Genomic DNA, 15,468 nt, shown 5'->3' on the forward strand with positions numbered 1-15,468 from the left:
ATGTTAAAAGGTAATTGCTAGGAAGAGCCTAGGTCCACATCATTAAATGCTGATTCTAGAGTTTGATACCTGAAACTGTGCTTGGGGTCCTGAATAACAGCAGATGGATTTTCTAGGGGTTGAACAGTCTTCTGACTCAACATAAGATGAAGTTTGTTTAGGCAAATTTTAAAGCCTAAACACGGATTCTTCTGTATAAATCCAGACACACAGCTTTGAAGTAAACCCGGAACTAAAACCAAACAAAACTTTTGGACCTGTCTGCACCTATATGATGTGAAACCATGTGAGAAATGTAGCTACATCTAAGAGTAAGTTTTCTATGTAAATGTTGTTACTGCACAATTCTCAATATCACAAGCTAGTTTGGCTGAAGTGTTGGGGCAATCAGATGTGTGGGAAATATCTGCCTACTATAAAAGTGGGTAAGGGGTAAAGGTGGCAGTGGGAAGAGGTCAATATGTGATTGCTGTGCACTTTTGGAATGAGATCCTTACGCATGTCACTCCCCTGGGGTAAAAACAATGTTTCCCATCCCTCTGGTTTGGGATTTTTCAGGAGTATAGGCATACTTTATGTGGACGTCCCTATGCGATGGCCCTGTGTGTGAAACATGCTATCACTTATCCCTCTGAAATGGGGTGACGGTGTCCCTCATGCCTGCCAAGCCCTGTGAAGGTGTTAATGATCTCCAGGGACAGCTCTGCCCCACAGTCCAACTGCGAAGTGGCTGTTGCATGACAACTCTTGGGGCTGCTGCCTGGGATAGCCTGTGTTGGGGCTCTCACGGGCCTCTCCTCCACGGGGAGCTCTTCTCTATCCTCCCTCTGAGGACTCACCACATGTGGCTCGGGCTGCACCCAGGCTGTGACAGTGGTGGGTGGCATGGTGGCAGTGGCTCCATCCTTCTGGCAGGTGGTGTCCTGGTGGTAGGAGACCAGCTCGTTGCTGAGGTTGACTCTCTCCACTGCAGCCCTGGGGGTACTGCAGCAGAGAGACTGGCAGCCCAGCAGGTTGCTGAAAGCCCGACGGAAATCTGCATTGAAAGCATAGATCACCGGATTCACAGAGGAGTTGGCCCAGCCAAACCACACAAAGACATTGAAGGTGGCTTGGCCGACACAGGGTGACTGCCCATTGCTGTCGCTCTGGGGCTGGCAGAAAGGTAGCAGGCAGTTGAGCAGGAAGAAGGGCAGCCAGCAGCAAACGAAGACTCCCATTATAATGGAGAGGGTCTGCAGCACCTTGGTCTCCTTGCGCAGGGAGCTGCGCAGAGTGGAGGCAGGCTCCTTGCCTTGGGATGGCCACTGCCCGCCTGCTCGCTCCAGGGTGGAGATGCGGCGGATCTGGGCCTGGGCAATGCGATAGATCCTGGTGTAGGTGACGATCATGATGGCCACGGGGATGTAGAAGCTGATGAGGGAGGAGGTGATGGCATAGGTGCGGTTCAGGCTGACGTCGCAGCGGGAGCTGGGGTGCCTCCTGTCCTTGGCTTTGTGCCAGTGCAGCTGCACGGGGACAAAGGAGATGAGGATGGAGAGGGCCCAGGCTACGGTGATCATGGCGCAGGCCAGGCGCTGTGTCATCCGGCGCTCGTAGCGAAAGGGGCTGGCGATGGCCCAGTACCGGTCCAGGCTGATGATGCAGAGGTGGAGGATGGAGGCAGTGGAGCACATGATGTCAAAGGCCACCCAGGTGTCACAAAAGCGGCTGCCGAAGAACCAGAAGCCCCCGGCCACCTCAGTGACCGCCTTCCAGGGCATCACCAGGATGGCTACACAGAGGTCGGAGACGGCCAACGACAGCACAAACCAGTTGGTGACCTTAGTACGCAGGTGACGGAAGCGCAGGACAGCCAGGCACACCAGCGCATTGCCTGCCAGCGTGCCCAGCACCAGGGCGCCCAGCAGGCAGCCCGTCAGCGCCCGCAGCGCCCGCGGGCCGCCCGCTATGCTCGCCATGGGGGGCGCTCTGCTGCCGTGGGGACATCTCCGGCCGCGCCTCGCGCTACTCACCGCACCCTGCCGTGCCCCATGCTGCTCTCTGCCGGCGGCTGCGGAGCGGAGGCACCGGCTCGCTGATTAGCACCGTCGCGGAGCGCGGCGGCCCTGGAGGTCGGGTGGATGGGCCCCGAGGGCTGCTCTGTGCCGGGCAGAACCGCGGCCGCCTACCAGCAGAAGTGCAGTGCCCGTCAAAGCCTTCACAGCGCTCGGTGAGTTCCTGCGTGAGTGCCGGGAAGACTGCGATGAGATGTCTGGTTTCCTAAAGAGCAGGGTAATGCTTGGCATCTGCCTACACTGAGCGCTACCAAATCTGGGTGGATGCTGTGGAAGCTGCCTTCTCACCACAGTGTAGTGACTCTGTTTTGCTGTTTGCACTGGAGTCAAGAAACCCACAGTGTGGAAGCCTCAGAGCTCTCCAGCATGGGTTTTTGGTGCTGGCAGAAGGCTGGCTGTGCATTTCCACAGAAATTAGCACCAAAAAACTGCCTGTGGAGATTTCAGCCTAAGGTGTTTCCTGATGCATTTCAGTATTTCCATTTGCTTTTATAATGACATACATGTTGTTATATAAATGCGTCTCACATACATTTACAGCCTGCTTTAGAGAAGGTGTCCTAATGCAGAGAGAGAATAATCCTTTCTTTTTGAAGAACGTGTATGATAATCCCATCACAAAAAAAGAATATATATGTTGGAATGTGAATAGCAAAGATCAACTCATGTCATTACTTAGCACGTCAAACAGGCGCCTCTTTCTAGATGAGATTTTTGTTTTATTTTCTCATTTGCCTCCAACTAAAACTACTTCACCCACCAGTGTCACTGTAATTGCCAAGCCAGGAACTGTCTGATTTCCACTGCACGGTGAAGATATTCCTGGTAGTTAAAATAGGGAGTGGAACATTTAACACAAATTTTGAATAGTAAGGCTGGCAGCTTACCCTGTAAAAATCCACTGTTTGGGATAAGCAGGCTGCATTGTGTCAGCTCATAACAGATTGTTAACATTTGGTTGTGGCTTTTAAGATCCAAGTTGCTTTGTGCCTTGGAGACCAGATTCTTCATAGTGCAGCACTGTGTGCTGTTCTTGCTGTGTCTCTGGGAACTGAAATACGTTCCTTGCTTATTTGTTTGTCTATAAGACAAACTCATTATTTAGCAATTTCCTCTGATAAAATATATGCTTTGTTAAAGTAATAGTTGCTGTCAAAATAACATAGGCTGCAAGATGGAAGCGGTTGGCACACCTTGGCTTATTTGGAGCCATCTGTATTTCCATATACATGGATTCTGTCAGCATCCGCAAGCTGTAGGAAGTCTCTGGCTTTTGTTACTGTGCTAAAAACTAAATCTTTGTTTCAAAGAATCATATACATTTGCTAATTTTATTTGATATGCTTGGTCTTTAACAATCAGTGAAATGATCCTGAAGAATGCAGTCAGTTAAGAATGGTTAACAAGACAGTAGATGAAATTAAGGCAGAGAGATACCAAAAATGAAAGAGCAACATTTTTCTATGTTCAGCAGTGCTGCTGCACGGCTCTGTAGCAGAAGGTAGGCAGCATTATGGAAAAACCTGTACCTAATGTCTCTGTGTATCTCCAGTTTAGCATTCATTAAAAAGGAAAGTGAATGTGCTCATACTGTTTTGCATGCATGTTTTTGTGCAAATGCCCTTCCTTGAGTTTTTGAGACTGCTGGCTGAAGTAAAATATAGCTGAGAAGCAGAGCTCTAAAAAATAAAGTTCCTAGAGATGTAATTGAAGTAGGAATCTAGGTAGAAGTGAGAGCCCCTACTGACAGTTTCACTGGTAGAAGTCTGTGCTTTGGATACAACTCTTATTAAGCACAACTGAGACCGCAAGAAGTGAGACGTTATTAATGCCCTGATCCTAGAGAAAATATTGACAATCACATTCATCTTCCTAGATACCAGGATGCAAGATGCAAATGCTTAAGAAACCATACAGTGAGTCAGAGGCAATGACAGGAATAGAAACACTGCCCGACTCATCTTTCTATATTGGGCATAGTGAAGTGAAGAGTAAACTTATTGCAGAGGGAGGAAAGAGAGATGGGGAAAAACACAACACAGTGTGATAATCAGTGTGTGCAGTGAGTTGACAAGGTCAGTTGGCAGGCTGTGTTTTTAAGACGTGTGGATGTTCCATGCATTAAACCAGAATAAAATAGGAAGGGCCCAAAAACAATACTGTAGAAGATGCCACTAGACTGGTAGAAACAATCTCTTGGGACTCCAAAACACTTGCAAGCTCATTCTTTCTTGAAAAAGGAAACTTCCCCAGAGAATATATGTAAAACATATTGCAATGTATATAAATGCATGTAATCCCTTCACACTGTACATTTTTTAAATGCTATCATTGTACTGGAAAACTTCCTGTTCAGTGAAACCTGTGTCAGAAACCCTAACTGGTTTCCTTCTCCCTCTCCTTTCCTTCTGCTTCTCTCACTTCTCCCTCATAAAGCCATCTCATCCAAGACTCAGTGCTCACATATTTATGGCACATATTATGATTATGTAGAGATCTGATTCAGAACTTAAAAAATTAAGCCTTTGATAGCATACTATTATCACATTCAGAGCTCAAGTCACTGTAGGCTCCTACTGCACTGGCTGGCAAGGTAAGTACAACAGGTCAAAGCTCCATCATCAGGCAGCCTGTGACCCTTCAGCCGAAGGGTATGATTATCAGTCTCTCTACCTATTTATTTTGCTCTGTATAGATAAAGAATATATCCAGTTTTGCACAAGTGTAAATATATGTGTATGTGTGTTATCATCTTGGCTCTAGGTAATTTATTCTTGCTTTTGGTGCTATGTGAATTTCATTAACCTGATCGTATACTGAGACTGCTAATCTATTTGTACAGTGAAGCCAACATTTACTGTTGAAATTAAATATCATCTTTATTACAGAGATATGGCTTACCTGCATTGGAATGCACTGAATAATTCATTGTTTCAGAAGCTGTCTAGACAAGTTAAAGAAAGAATAACTTAGTCAACAGCAAAGTATCAAAAGTATGCTGAGTCTGTTTGTGCTTAATAGAAATAGTCTGAATTTGTGATGTCTGGTACAGAGTCAATGATTGCTCTTCATATTGTTTGAAGTTAATATGGCTCTTACAGTGATTTCACTGAGAGCTGTTGAATAATCAGCTCTTGAATTGAGACCAACAGGCAGGAGAACAATAATTATAGGCAAGTTGTTCTTCCACAGCATTTGCTGGAGTCACAGTGCAATGGGTACTCAGCAGTGAAGACACCACCTCTTGCACATTTGGACCACTGAGCAGTTAAATAGGTGTCCTTGAGAGATAAGGGGAAGTTTCTTAATATTTTTATTAATCTTCTTTGGAGGAATAATACGTTAAAAAGTTTCAATGTTAAAGAAAAAACACCATGTCTTGGCTTTATTGCTATTTTAACAAAAGCAAGGCAGCATTTTAAACCAGCTCAACAAAAGGTGGTGTTTCTTTGCAGATTTGCTGATCAGGTTTCTTCATACCAGGATGAGGTGTTTTCATCTACTGTAGTTGGCAGATTCTCTAGATGCTGCATCTCGGTCTTCTCTGTGTATCCGGTTTATGTCATCTAAGCAGAATGGTTCTGTCTCCTAATGAGCGAATCTTTGAGGTTTTGTCTACAGTCAGTCAGCTGTGGGTGTGCATTGCAGCACGTCCCACCATCTCCACCCAGATCAGAAGATTTACAGAGCGCAGCCTGGCTCCCTTTCTGCTCTTGCCCTGAGTTTCCTTCCCACAGATGCCCATGTGCCCAGGAGAGCAACCAGGTCAGCACACACGGGGGTTTCTAATGGATGGGTCTGAACATTTCTACATGAACACAAGAATATCTGGATCTAAATGTTTAGATGTTTTTGGAGTTTGCTCAATGCAGACATCACGGATGCTGTTTGGGGCATGGTGTGGGCTTCTAGCTGATACTGAGGCATTTGGTTGAGACTCTAGTGAGCTGTCCTTTTCAATCCAGATGTCTTGTGTAAATTCCTCTCATTGGAAATGCCTGGAGACATCATTGTAGAATAGTAATTTAAATATAGGTGCAATATTTTTACCTTCCAGGTCTGACATAAAACCCATGTGTTTTTGCTAAGTGTATATCCTGCTATCTGGAGGTTCACATCTCTTTGAATCTCTCTGTTGTTTCCTTAGGCAATAGTTAGCACTGCTGCAATGGTTCTGCTTCCTTTTTTGTTCCCTTATTTGAACAATTTTGTTAATGCTGTCATTTTATGGAAGTCTACCTTTTCACATATAATTAATGTGATTAGCACATGACTACTGTAAATAATAGATACTGATAATAACAGGAGTACAAAAGATGTTTAAATGATTAACATATTAAAATAATTGGTAGATTTAAAAACAATGAAAATCAAGATATGAGGAGGCTGGAGCAGTGTAGGAGGTTCAATCAACTGTCCTTTCAATTGCAGCTTTAATATAAACATGAAAGAAAACAACTAATTCAGGGGCCTGGTTTTTCAAAGGAATATCCCTTTAATGTGCATTTTACCAGAGTTATCTTGTTTCAATTGCTTCTATTTAATCTTTTCTGTTAGCAATAAATATACAAAAAGAATTATATTATTTGTAGACATTTTCCTTCAAAAAAAGATCATAAATCCTTATTGTGATTGAACAAATGAGTTTAGCATTGTGCCAAGAAACAAGTGAATACTTATTACTAAATAGAAAAATCATGTTCATGTTCCAAAACAGAGGAGGCTAAAAGAATTTCTTTCAGTCTGCTGGGTAAAGGCTTAGCTTAAAGGCAAAATCTGTCTTTGGTGATAGCTCTGTTCTGATCAGCTTCAGTAATTCAGCTCATTCTCCAATGAATTTCTGAACTAATATCACACTGGTAAGATATCAAGTAGTTTTCTCAAGACGTTTTTCCTTCTGTCACTCTTCAGATCTGGCATAAGCAAGTCACTCTGGTTTTCTCCATCTGCTGTTCTCGGTGACCCAGCTTTTATCAGTACCCCAGCACAGCTGCAGTTAGCTGCTCTTACCAATGAGCTCAGACCAGGAGCTGGGTTGTCATGCACTACCCCTGACCTGCTGGCTCTAGCTTCCTTGGGAGGGTTGGCAGTGACCGAGTGCTGGTATTTCCCACTCAGCACCTTCAAAAGCACTTTCAGATGGTGCAAATATTCCACATTAAATAAAGAAGATAACTCAGGCAGAAATGAAAAGCCTAGTATGACATTTAGGTACGGTCCAAAAACCCAGAAGCTTTGATGCCCCAGGAGCCCTGGTGCAGCACTCCTGACTTTCTGATGTCTGTCAGACAGGGAGCAATGCTGTTAGGCAGAGCAGCCTGCGAGGCTACCTGGAGTAGCATCTGTTTGAGTCGGCTTCTGACACAGCCCATCATTTAGGGGGCAGAAAGATGCTTTTAGTGCAATCTATGCCCTCTCACATCTGAGCTCTGTTTTTAAGTTCCGCTGTGCAAAAGCCAGAACTTGAACAAAAACAACACATCCAGATGCTCGAGTACTTTGAGACAACAGCTGCCCTTTTTCAAGTGGCAGAGCAAAGAGTTTTTGAATTTGCTTTATAAACAGAAATGCAAAATACACTACATTACTACAGCAGTCGCTACCTTCATTATTCTAACCAGTGTTTAGTCTAGATTACAGTAATCAAGATAATAACTGAAAAGCTCTATAATAAAATATTGCTTGTTTCAAAGTGTTATATCCGTATCGCTTGTGTTAAGACACAAACATTTCATTGGCTGTCATTGCATTTATAAAGCCAGCTTTAAAATTAAGAAATGCAATCTATCGTATGATTCCAATAGGGGGCACACACAGCACTTTGCAGGATGAATAATTTCTGATAACTGCTTGAACAAACTGATGCGACAGAATTACTGCCAAATCATATTCAGATTCCTATAGAAATTAATGTGTGTTGCACTTCAGACCAAAGGATTGGTCAGGAATGTGTCGCCTTGGTTTGTTTGACGAGATGCAAATTTCAGTTTTTCAGAAATCCAATGTGTTGTTCTCACTTTGTTTTGTCCGGGTCCCCGTGATGTGTAAATGGTTTTTGGACAGAAGATGCATGAGATCTGCAGAGGCTAGGCTGAAAATGGATTTTCTGTCTATGTAGGATAGTGCTCATTATTAAGAAGTGCAGTTTAATCTGTACTTAAAGTAATTTGACTTTTAAGAATTTCAGACAGCCACAACATTGATTTTTGCTTTGTCTTACACTTGTTCACTTTAGAGATTTAGTGACACAATGCTTGCCAGCAACCTGGGAGGTTTTCTAGCTCCCAGTAGATGTGATACACAACAGCTACTGAATTTTAGTTTTTCACAAGGACTATTTCAAACTCGAGCTCTTATAAGTTTGCTTGCAGCTACTATTGGAACTGTTTGGATGATAAACTCAGGGAGGTGCTATTTTTTCTATCCTGAAGAGATGACCAAGCCACTGCCAGCAGAAAAGCTTGGTGCTGGAATGGGCTGGGTTTGTGGACTAACAACAGTTAGGTATGCAGTGTGTAAGCAAGACAGAAGTGATGCCAGAAGACAGATAAAAGCCATTTTGAAGGTTTCACAACCCCTCATTCATTCTTCTTTCCTTGAAGATCCACATTCCTACAACCTAGCCAACTTGCATTTAGAAAGATTCTTCCTGAATATTCATTCGAGAGCACAAACTTCCTATTATTTAAGCTGGGTTATTATCCTATGCTGTCAAGCAATGCTAAGCCTAACTTCCCCGTAAGCTTACCTTATGGCTGTACTTAGAACTATTACTCAATGCAGTGCTAGATTCTGATACTGTAGTGAGGAACTTATTGTAAAAACCTGCACAGATTAACTCAGCAACACAAGCTTTCAGTGCGATCTGGAAATTAGCTCAGGATATGCATAGGATGCATCACTGGATTACTAATAGGTGACATTTCTGCATAGTAAATATATGTCTCTCCTTTCCCCCCCATCTCTCATTTCTCATTCCATCATGGTGCCAGATGTTACATGTTGGTTATTATAGATAGACAAACGTTTCTTAGTGAATATACTCAACAATTAGCCTTAAGAAATAATACATGTTAAGAGTTTCTGCCCTTTTGCTTTGCTTGTGCTTAACCCCAATTGTACCAGCTGTGCCTGGCTGCAGTGTTCCCTAAGGTCCTGTTGCCAGCTTTGCACAGCTTAAACACAGAGCAGAAAATTGAACCTTACCCCTTCCAGCCACTCCCTGTTACTCTGTTTGCCCAAGGTAAGGGAGGGCTGTTCTTTTAAGGATAGACTTCTGTTTACTATTATTCGGAACCTGGTTAAGCATTCACAAACAGTGCTTTGTAGATTTGCTTCTAGCTGTTGATTTGTGTCTGCATCATCTAGCTTCGTGTGCTGCAAAACCAACAGAACTGCTAGGGCTGTACAGTAGTATGGCAAGAAAGTTAAGGTATTTTCCAGCCATATCAATTCTTCGTTCTGATACATTGCATTGCTACAAAAATAGCTGAGATGTTTTAACAGCAGGCAGGATTAAGAAGGTGAATGCGTGACCAGAGCTGGGGTGAAGGAAAATGATGTGTGCACCAACATTACCACTGAACAATTGTTCATGCTTTCCACTGTTTGCTCTTGTACACCCTAGGACATCATTTTCAACTTTCTGTGAAAAGTTGGAAGGCTTCCATGCTAGTTGAATCCCAAGAAAATTTAATAAAAGTAAATGAAACAATGTCATATGCAAGGAGTTCTAAGCTCAGTTCAGTTCTCACTGAGTTCAAGAGGAAAGACTGTTTCAATCTCCATATCTTTTTCTTAGTGGACTTCAGTTGCCACTAAATTTAGTGGATAGGACTTTGAGATTCTCAAGGCCTGATGCTCAGTCTCACCAAACATTTACAGCTATTCTGTGTGTGCATAAGTAACAACTGAACTACAGTAGGTTCAGAGCAGCATCAAATCAGATCAGCTAGATTATTTCTGAAGAGTTAATGCAAGCGTAGCTTGTGATGAAAAGGCCTTCACTTGAAGAATGCAAAGACAGAATCCTGTTCTCAGAGCCCCCAAAGTGTGTTACAACAAATTTCAAAGAAACACAAACAAACAAGAAAAAAATCCATGTTTACTTGGCAAAAACCAAAATAATCTGATTTTTTTGTTTTCTGCTTGTATTTTATCATCCATTGAAGTGATTTTGTTAGTATTAGTGATTCAGCAAGTAAACAGAATACAAGGCTGTGACAGGAATTTGTGATAATGCTGTAATCACCATGTGGGTGGACTAACAGCTTTTTATCAACTACAAACTAGTTTAGAAATGTAAATAAAAAATGTATACAACTCTCATGGCATGTGACATTGAAAGCTGGCAGGACAGTACAAAGTAGAGTCCTTGCAGCTGAACAAGCTGTCATAAAACTATTTTCTGTTGTAGCCTGAGGACCAAGATAACATTTGAAGCAGGGATATTGGGAAGTCAGCAGTCTCTTGATGATGATACTCAGTGGGTAACAGATTAAGTTTCTACATAGGGATATCATCTATGCAGGGCAGTTTTGCAGTGGATAACATGGAGTTTACATACATGGAGAGTCTTCTAGTGCCTGGAAGTGGCTGGAAAGTCTTCAAGCCCGTAGCAGAGCAGTGGAAAACATTGTATAACCTATTCCAGTGCTCGGGGAGGTTTTGACACTCTTTGAATCACAGAAAGCATAAGCATACACTAGCAAGGCACCACAGGCTGAACTGTCCAAGTATATGGTGCTTTTGAGTGTGATTTAATTCTGGGACTGCAGCACAACTGGGAATGTTCTAAGGAGAAGGCTGCAGTATGTGTGAGCCTGCCAGACAGCATATCTCTGAATGTCTTAATTAATTGCTAGCTAGAGCCTGTGATGAGATCATGTCCAGAAGGCATTGTATTAAAAGTGCAAACTGTTATTAGAGTGGAGAGTAAGGCTCTTCTTGCCAAGGCAGCATTTCCAAAGGAATAGAGCCTCTGGAGTGAACTACCAAACAGCACAAGTGTATTGCAAATAGAAAACCATCTGAACTTTGTGGAGCCCAGGGGTATGGTTCTTCTTATATATTGATTGGAGGAAGCCATTCCATCTCTTAATTACAGAGGTAATGAAATGGCACAGGGAAACCAACAGATACATACTGATTATATGTGTAACTTCATTGGTTAACCAAAATCGGATGCCTAGCTATACTGTTCTTTTGAAAAGAATAATGCGGTGATGGACATTGGCTTAGTTTTTGTACAGTTTGTTCCTCAATAAATATCCCAGTATTTTCTCAGTATTGTCAGTAGCATTGTGTAAATCTTTTTCTGCAAGGACCATGCACCAAAGCATGCAGAATTCATGCATTTTTAACACATAGTATTTTTAGCTCATAGTATACCTTGTTATAAACTTTTGCAGGATTGGATCCTTTGCCTGCCTTCCCAGCCTCCTTGAAAATGGTTGCTTGGCTTATATTGTTACAGGATATTCCTTACACTTTAGACTTGGGAATAAAAAATTGTCTGTATCACTATTATTGATAATCAAATGAAGTAATTTGAATGAACCGATCAAAATGGAAACCAGAATTAAAACTACTTACCTAGAACTGTGTTAATTATATCAGAGTTATGTGACATTTCCTAAGTGTTCAAGACCTTTGAAAGGGTGCAGTGATAGACAAGAGTTGTTCCTAACATGGGACTGTACCGAAAGGTCAGCTGTCAAAAACAGACAAGGGTGCAGACATTCCTAGTTCTGTGCTGCCTGTGTATTTACCAGCCCTGAAGGCATCAGGAATGGGTCACTGCAGCACACCATAAATCTTTGGAACAAGGGGCAGGGTTTCAGTTTGTGCAATCCTCTGAGTAAGGAGTATCGAGAAGCCTGGCTTGTTTCTTACGTGATACTTCAATTGCAAACTCTTTGGAGCAAAGTCTACCTGCATTATTTATTTGTACAGTCTCACCCAGTGGATACTTGCTTATATGGATCTTCTGTGTGTGCTTTGTGACATAAAATAATTAAATCAGTGATGATTGCTTCTTTTCTCTTTCAGTGACTAAAAGTGAAAACAAATGAGCCAAGTTCATTTGTTGCTTAGCTCTTATCTCATATGCATTCTCTTGCTACCTCCCCACAGATGTCATCATGCTCAGAGCTAAAGTAGAAAAGATGTTCTTTTTGTTATCCCAAACACCTGGATTATCTTTTCCATGGTTGAGATATTTTATAAATTGAGCTCCTGCAGAAGAGTTCTTAGCATAGGAAAAGCAATTCAGCTTCACAATTATGTGGTGTTATTTCTTTACAGACTTCTATTTGGTAAAGTTTCTTCCTTAGTAATGGTCACCTTAGAGAGCCAGGAGCACAAAGGATCTTATTGCAAGCAAATTGCCCTCATCAGTTGGAGAACAATATTCAGCTAAGCAGCTATTTCCTTTGAACTAACAAATTATGCAATTTCTTGTCTAAAACACTGGATACTGAGGGTTAGAACTATAGAATAAACAATGTAATTTTTAATAGTATCAGGCGACAGCACAGTTACATTGTAACTGGAGAGTATCTCATGTCAGTTTCTTAAATGTCAGTAAACACGGGAGGTTCACACTCTGACCCATCATTGCCAACCTACAGCTGCAGAATAATCTCTTTCAGTTGTGACAATTCACCTTTTTGGGGGTCTTGCCCAAAAACGAATCAGAGAAATGATCCAGATTTTTGATTTTCTGAGCCTGATGTTTTCACAGATCTGTAATAACTGTAACACAGGACTGCACTCTCACAAGGCTCAAAATATATTCCTTCACTCCTAGTGCTTATTGTAGCATTGTCTGCAATCCTGCTTTTAAAATTCCAGGCTTTATAACCACCTGCCTCCTGTTTAGTACCCAGTTCTTGTGTGCTGCTGATGACCCTCTACATACTCTGGATTACCTGCTCACCCTGCTCTGCCAGGTCACATTGAGCTGGCTGCCCAGAGATGCATGTGAGCTTCTGTGAATTACTGCCTTGACTTTCAGATGCTTGGCTAAAAGTTGTTTCATTAACAGCTGTGTGGGAACCATGTAATACATATCCTTGCTAATACCTTCTTTAATTCCTTAGTTGTAAAAAATAGAGGGGCAACACAACCCCACCATTTAATAGTAAGTGTATTTTACAAGCACAAAACTGAGGCACTAAAGATGAAGTAAGTTGTCTGTGTTCACATAAAATCAGTGGAAGCTAAGAATATAGCTTTTGTCTTCTGACTGCTAGGCTGTGCAACCAGTAAACCACAGGACTGAGAATTTCTGGGAAGTACAAGATAGAACTTCATAATCCTCCTTAGATTCTAAATTTCAACATACAAGGTTGATTGAAATACTAAATAATTTTCTGGAAATCTGTTGAAAAGTACATAAAAATCTGTCCTTCTAGCAAGTCCTTGCAGTGGGAATCAGTACAAATCAGTGAACTGAGTGTGTGAAACAACTTGTTGGAATCTCTAAAGTAATTACCAACAATTCCAGTTGCACTGACTGAAATAAGTTCATTCTAAGCCCATCCTGTGTGACAGTCTTAGTGCTAGTCTTCATTTTGCTTAGCATCTTGTACTGCATTGCCAGTTCTGCATTAAAATTGTGGTTTTCATAGGCTTAGATAATAGCAGTCTATTCAGGAGTGACACTGCAATACAGCATCCCAATGAAACAGTGAACTCCATTACAAATATGCACAACACACTCTGGATCTCCAAGTGCTTGTTTAAACCCAAAATCTACTCTAATCAAGGCAGCTTATATGTCCTGGTACAGAATGAGTTCTTGGATAATTCCTAGTTTATAGATTCACATCGCATCCACCCTTTCCTTACTTGTATGGCATACAGTGCTGCTGTGTCTTCAGTACAATTCACTTTATCTCACAATGCCCAGAGTAACAAGGAACATACAGATGACAAGTGAATTCACTATTGGTCCCTTGTTACTGGGTATGAAGCCTCCAGTTTAAGATGGGTAGAACACTACCCAGCCCCCCCCCCCCCCCTCCCCCCTGCTTTGTTTTTAAATTAATTCTGAAGACACAGTATCAGTCCTGCTCATGGCCATTGACTAAAGCACTCCTTGGGATATTAGGCCTGCTGCATCAGTTTAAGATACTGCAGGCTCAGTGTGTTGCAGGATAGAACAGAAAACCTACCATCTTAGTTATAACAAAAAGCTTAATTAAAAAGCTTTAGTTAACTAAACAGCATTATTAGTTCATCTTTGCTAATGGTTTGGTTTGACTGAAGCAGTCTACAAAGTATTCCTACAAGCAGTTCAGCTGGTATATCCAAAAGGCAGGTAATCCTAGCAACCCTCACTTCCAAGCAGCTGAGGCCAATGCTTATTCATCTGGCACAGCTGTAGCTGAATGAAGCTGCGTGTCCTCTATCAAGGTAGGCAAGGCACAACAAAAAATCCAGTTTGGATTAATTTATTCTCTAGCCTCTGCCATTCCAAGTACTTGTTACCTACTCAAGCCAAAAGGCTCACTTGTGCTGTTTAGAACACCCATGTTTCATGCCTGACCTCGGGTACAGCTGCAGGGCATCAAGAAAGGGGGGGAAAATACACCGACAACCTATTTTTCTTTCTTTGCTAAAGCCAAGACCAGAAGACTTTATACTGCAACACTGTAAGTCAAAACACCATGAAACACATCAGCTTTTTTGTCTTGAAGATTCTCAGTTAACCTTCTTCTTCCTAAAACGCCCACAGGTAAGGGAAAAGCATTTAGAGAGGCTGACTGCTTCTGCAGTATCTCCATGTCACAATGAGGCCTCTCTCTGGGCATGTCCCTCTGCCTGCCTTTAAAAGCCAGGACCCCTGCCACAGTGCAGGGCATGTGAAGGTGGTTACAGAATGGAGGACGCCTCTGGCTGTGGGTTTCCTGCAGACGTGTACCTTCCTTATTATCAACTGTGAGTATTTACTGCAGAAATGCAAAAGCAATTTGTGAGGCTTAGGTGTTACCTTTGGTGCTTGCACAGGGAGAGTGGCAGTTTATGTTATTGCTGTTGCTGTGGGGGCTTAAAGCCTACGTACTTTTCCTTTTACACGTGGTTTTTGGCCCTCCTCTCCCACGAGAAAGGGGATACTGTAAGAGTTTATTTTTTCTCCGAGGGAAGCAGTGGGAAGCACAGGTATGGCGCTGCATGCACGTGTCTTCCATCCTCGCTGGTGCTAACCTGGCGAGCTGTGAAATCCCGTCACGGTTCTCTAGAGGATTCACCCTACGGTGCCCATCCTTCCCTTTTCTCTCCCCACCTCCTTTTCCCCAGTAGCTCAAGGTCATTCCAGCTATCTCCTCGGGGAGGGAAAAGAAGGCAAGCACGCCGCTGCCCCGAGGTGAGTTCTGCCGGCGGCACTGCAGCTCCGGGCTGCGCG

The 15,468-nt window shown here is 42.6% G+C and overlaps 2 protein-coding genes across 5 annotated transcripts in view; one reads left to right on the forward strand and one right to left on the reverse strand.

Annotated features, from left to right (window-relative positions):
• Positions 1–497: 497 nt before the first annotated feature.
• LOC140253839 (D(1) dopamine receptor-like) lies at positions 498–2,090 on the reverse strand. The gene has a single exon (XM_072339829.1). The coding sequence runs from the start codon at positions 1,959–1,961 to the stop codon at positions 624–626; it is 1,338 nt and encodes a 445-aa protein (XP_072195930.1). The 5' UTR covers positions 1,962–2,090; the 3' UTR covers positions 498–623.
• The window catches only part of TBC1D12 (TBC1 domain family member 12), a 49,199-nt gene continuing 35,719 nt past the window's right edge, over positions 1,989–15,468 (forward strand). For 2 of the 4 annotated variants that reach the window (XM_072339825.1, XM_072339828.1), the window contains exon 1: positions 14,937–15,002. In XM_072339825.1, coding sequence (XP_072195926.1) covers positions 14,944–15,002 — 59 coding nt within the window. In that variant the 5' untranslated portion in view covers positions 14,937–14,943. Of the gene's footprint in view, positions 2,213–14,936; positions 15,003–15,468 lie in introns of those variants that run through there. The other 2 variants (XM_072339824.1, XM_072339827.1) reach the window with 2 other exon arrangements.

This window comes from Excalfactoria chinensis, chromosome 6 (genome assembly GCF_039878825.1).
Source record: "Excalfactoria chinensis isolate bCotChi1 chromosome 6, bCotChi1.hap2, whole genome shotgun sequence".
Classification (NCBI taxonomy): domain Eukaryota; kingdom Metazoa; phylum Chordata; class Aves; order Galliformes; family Phasianidae; genus Excalfactoria; species Excalfactoria chinensis.

Excerpts from the sequence above, each read along its gene's own strand:
- LOC140253839 (XM_072339829.1), bottom strand. The coding sequence starts at position 1,961 with ATGGCGAGCATAGCGGGCGGCCCGCGGGCGCTGCGGGCGCTGACGGGC.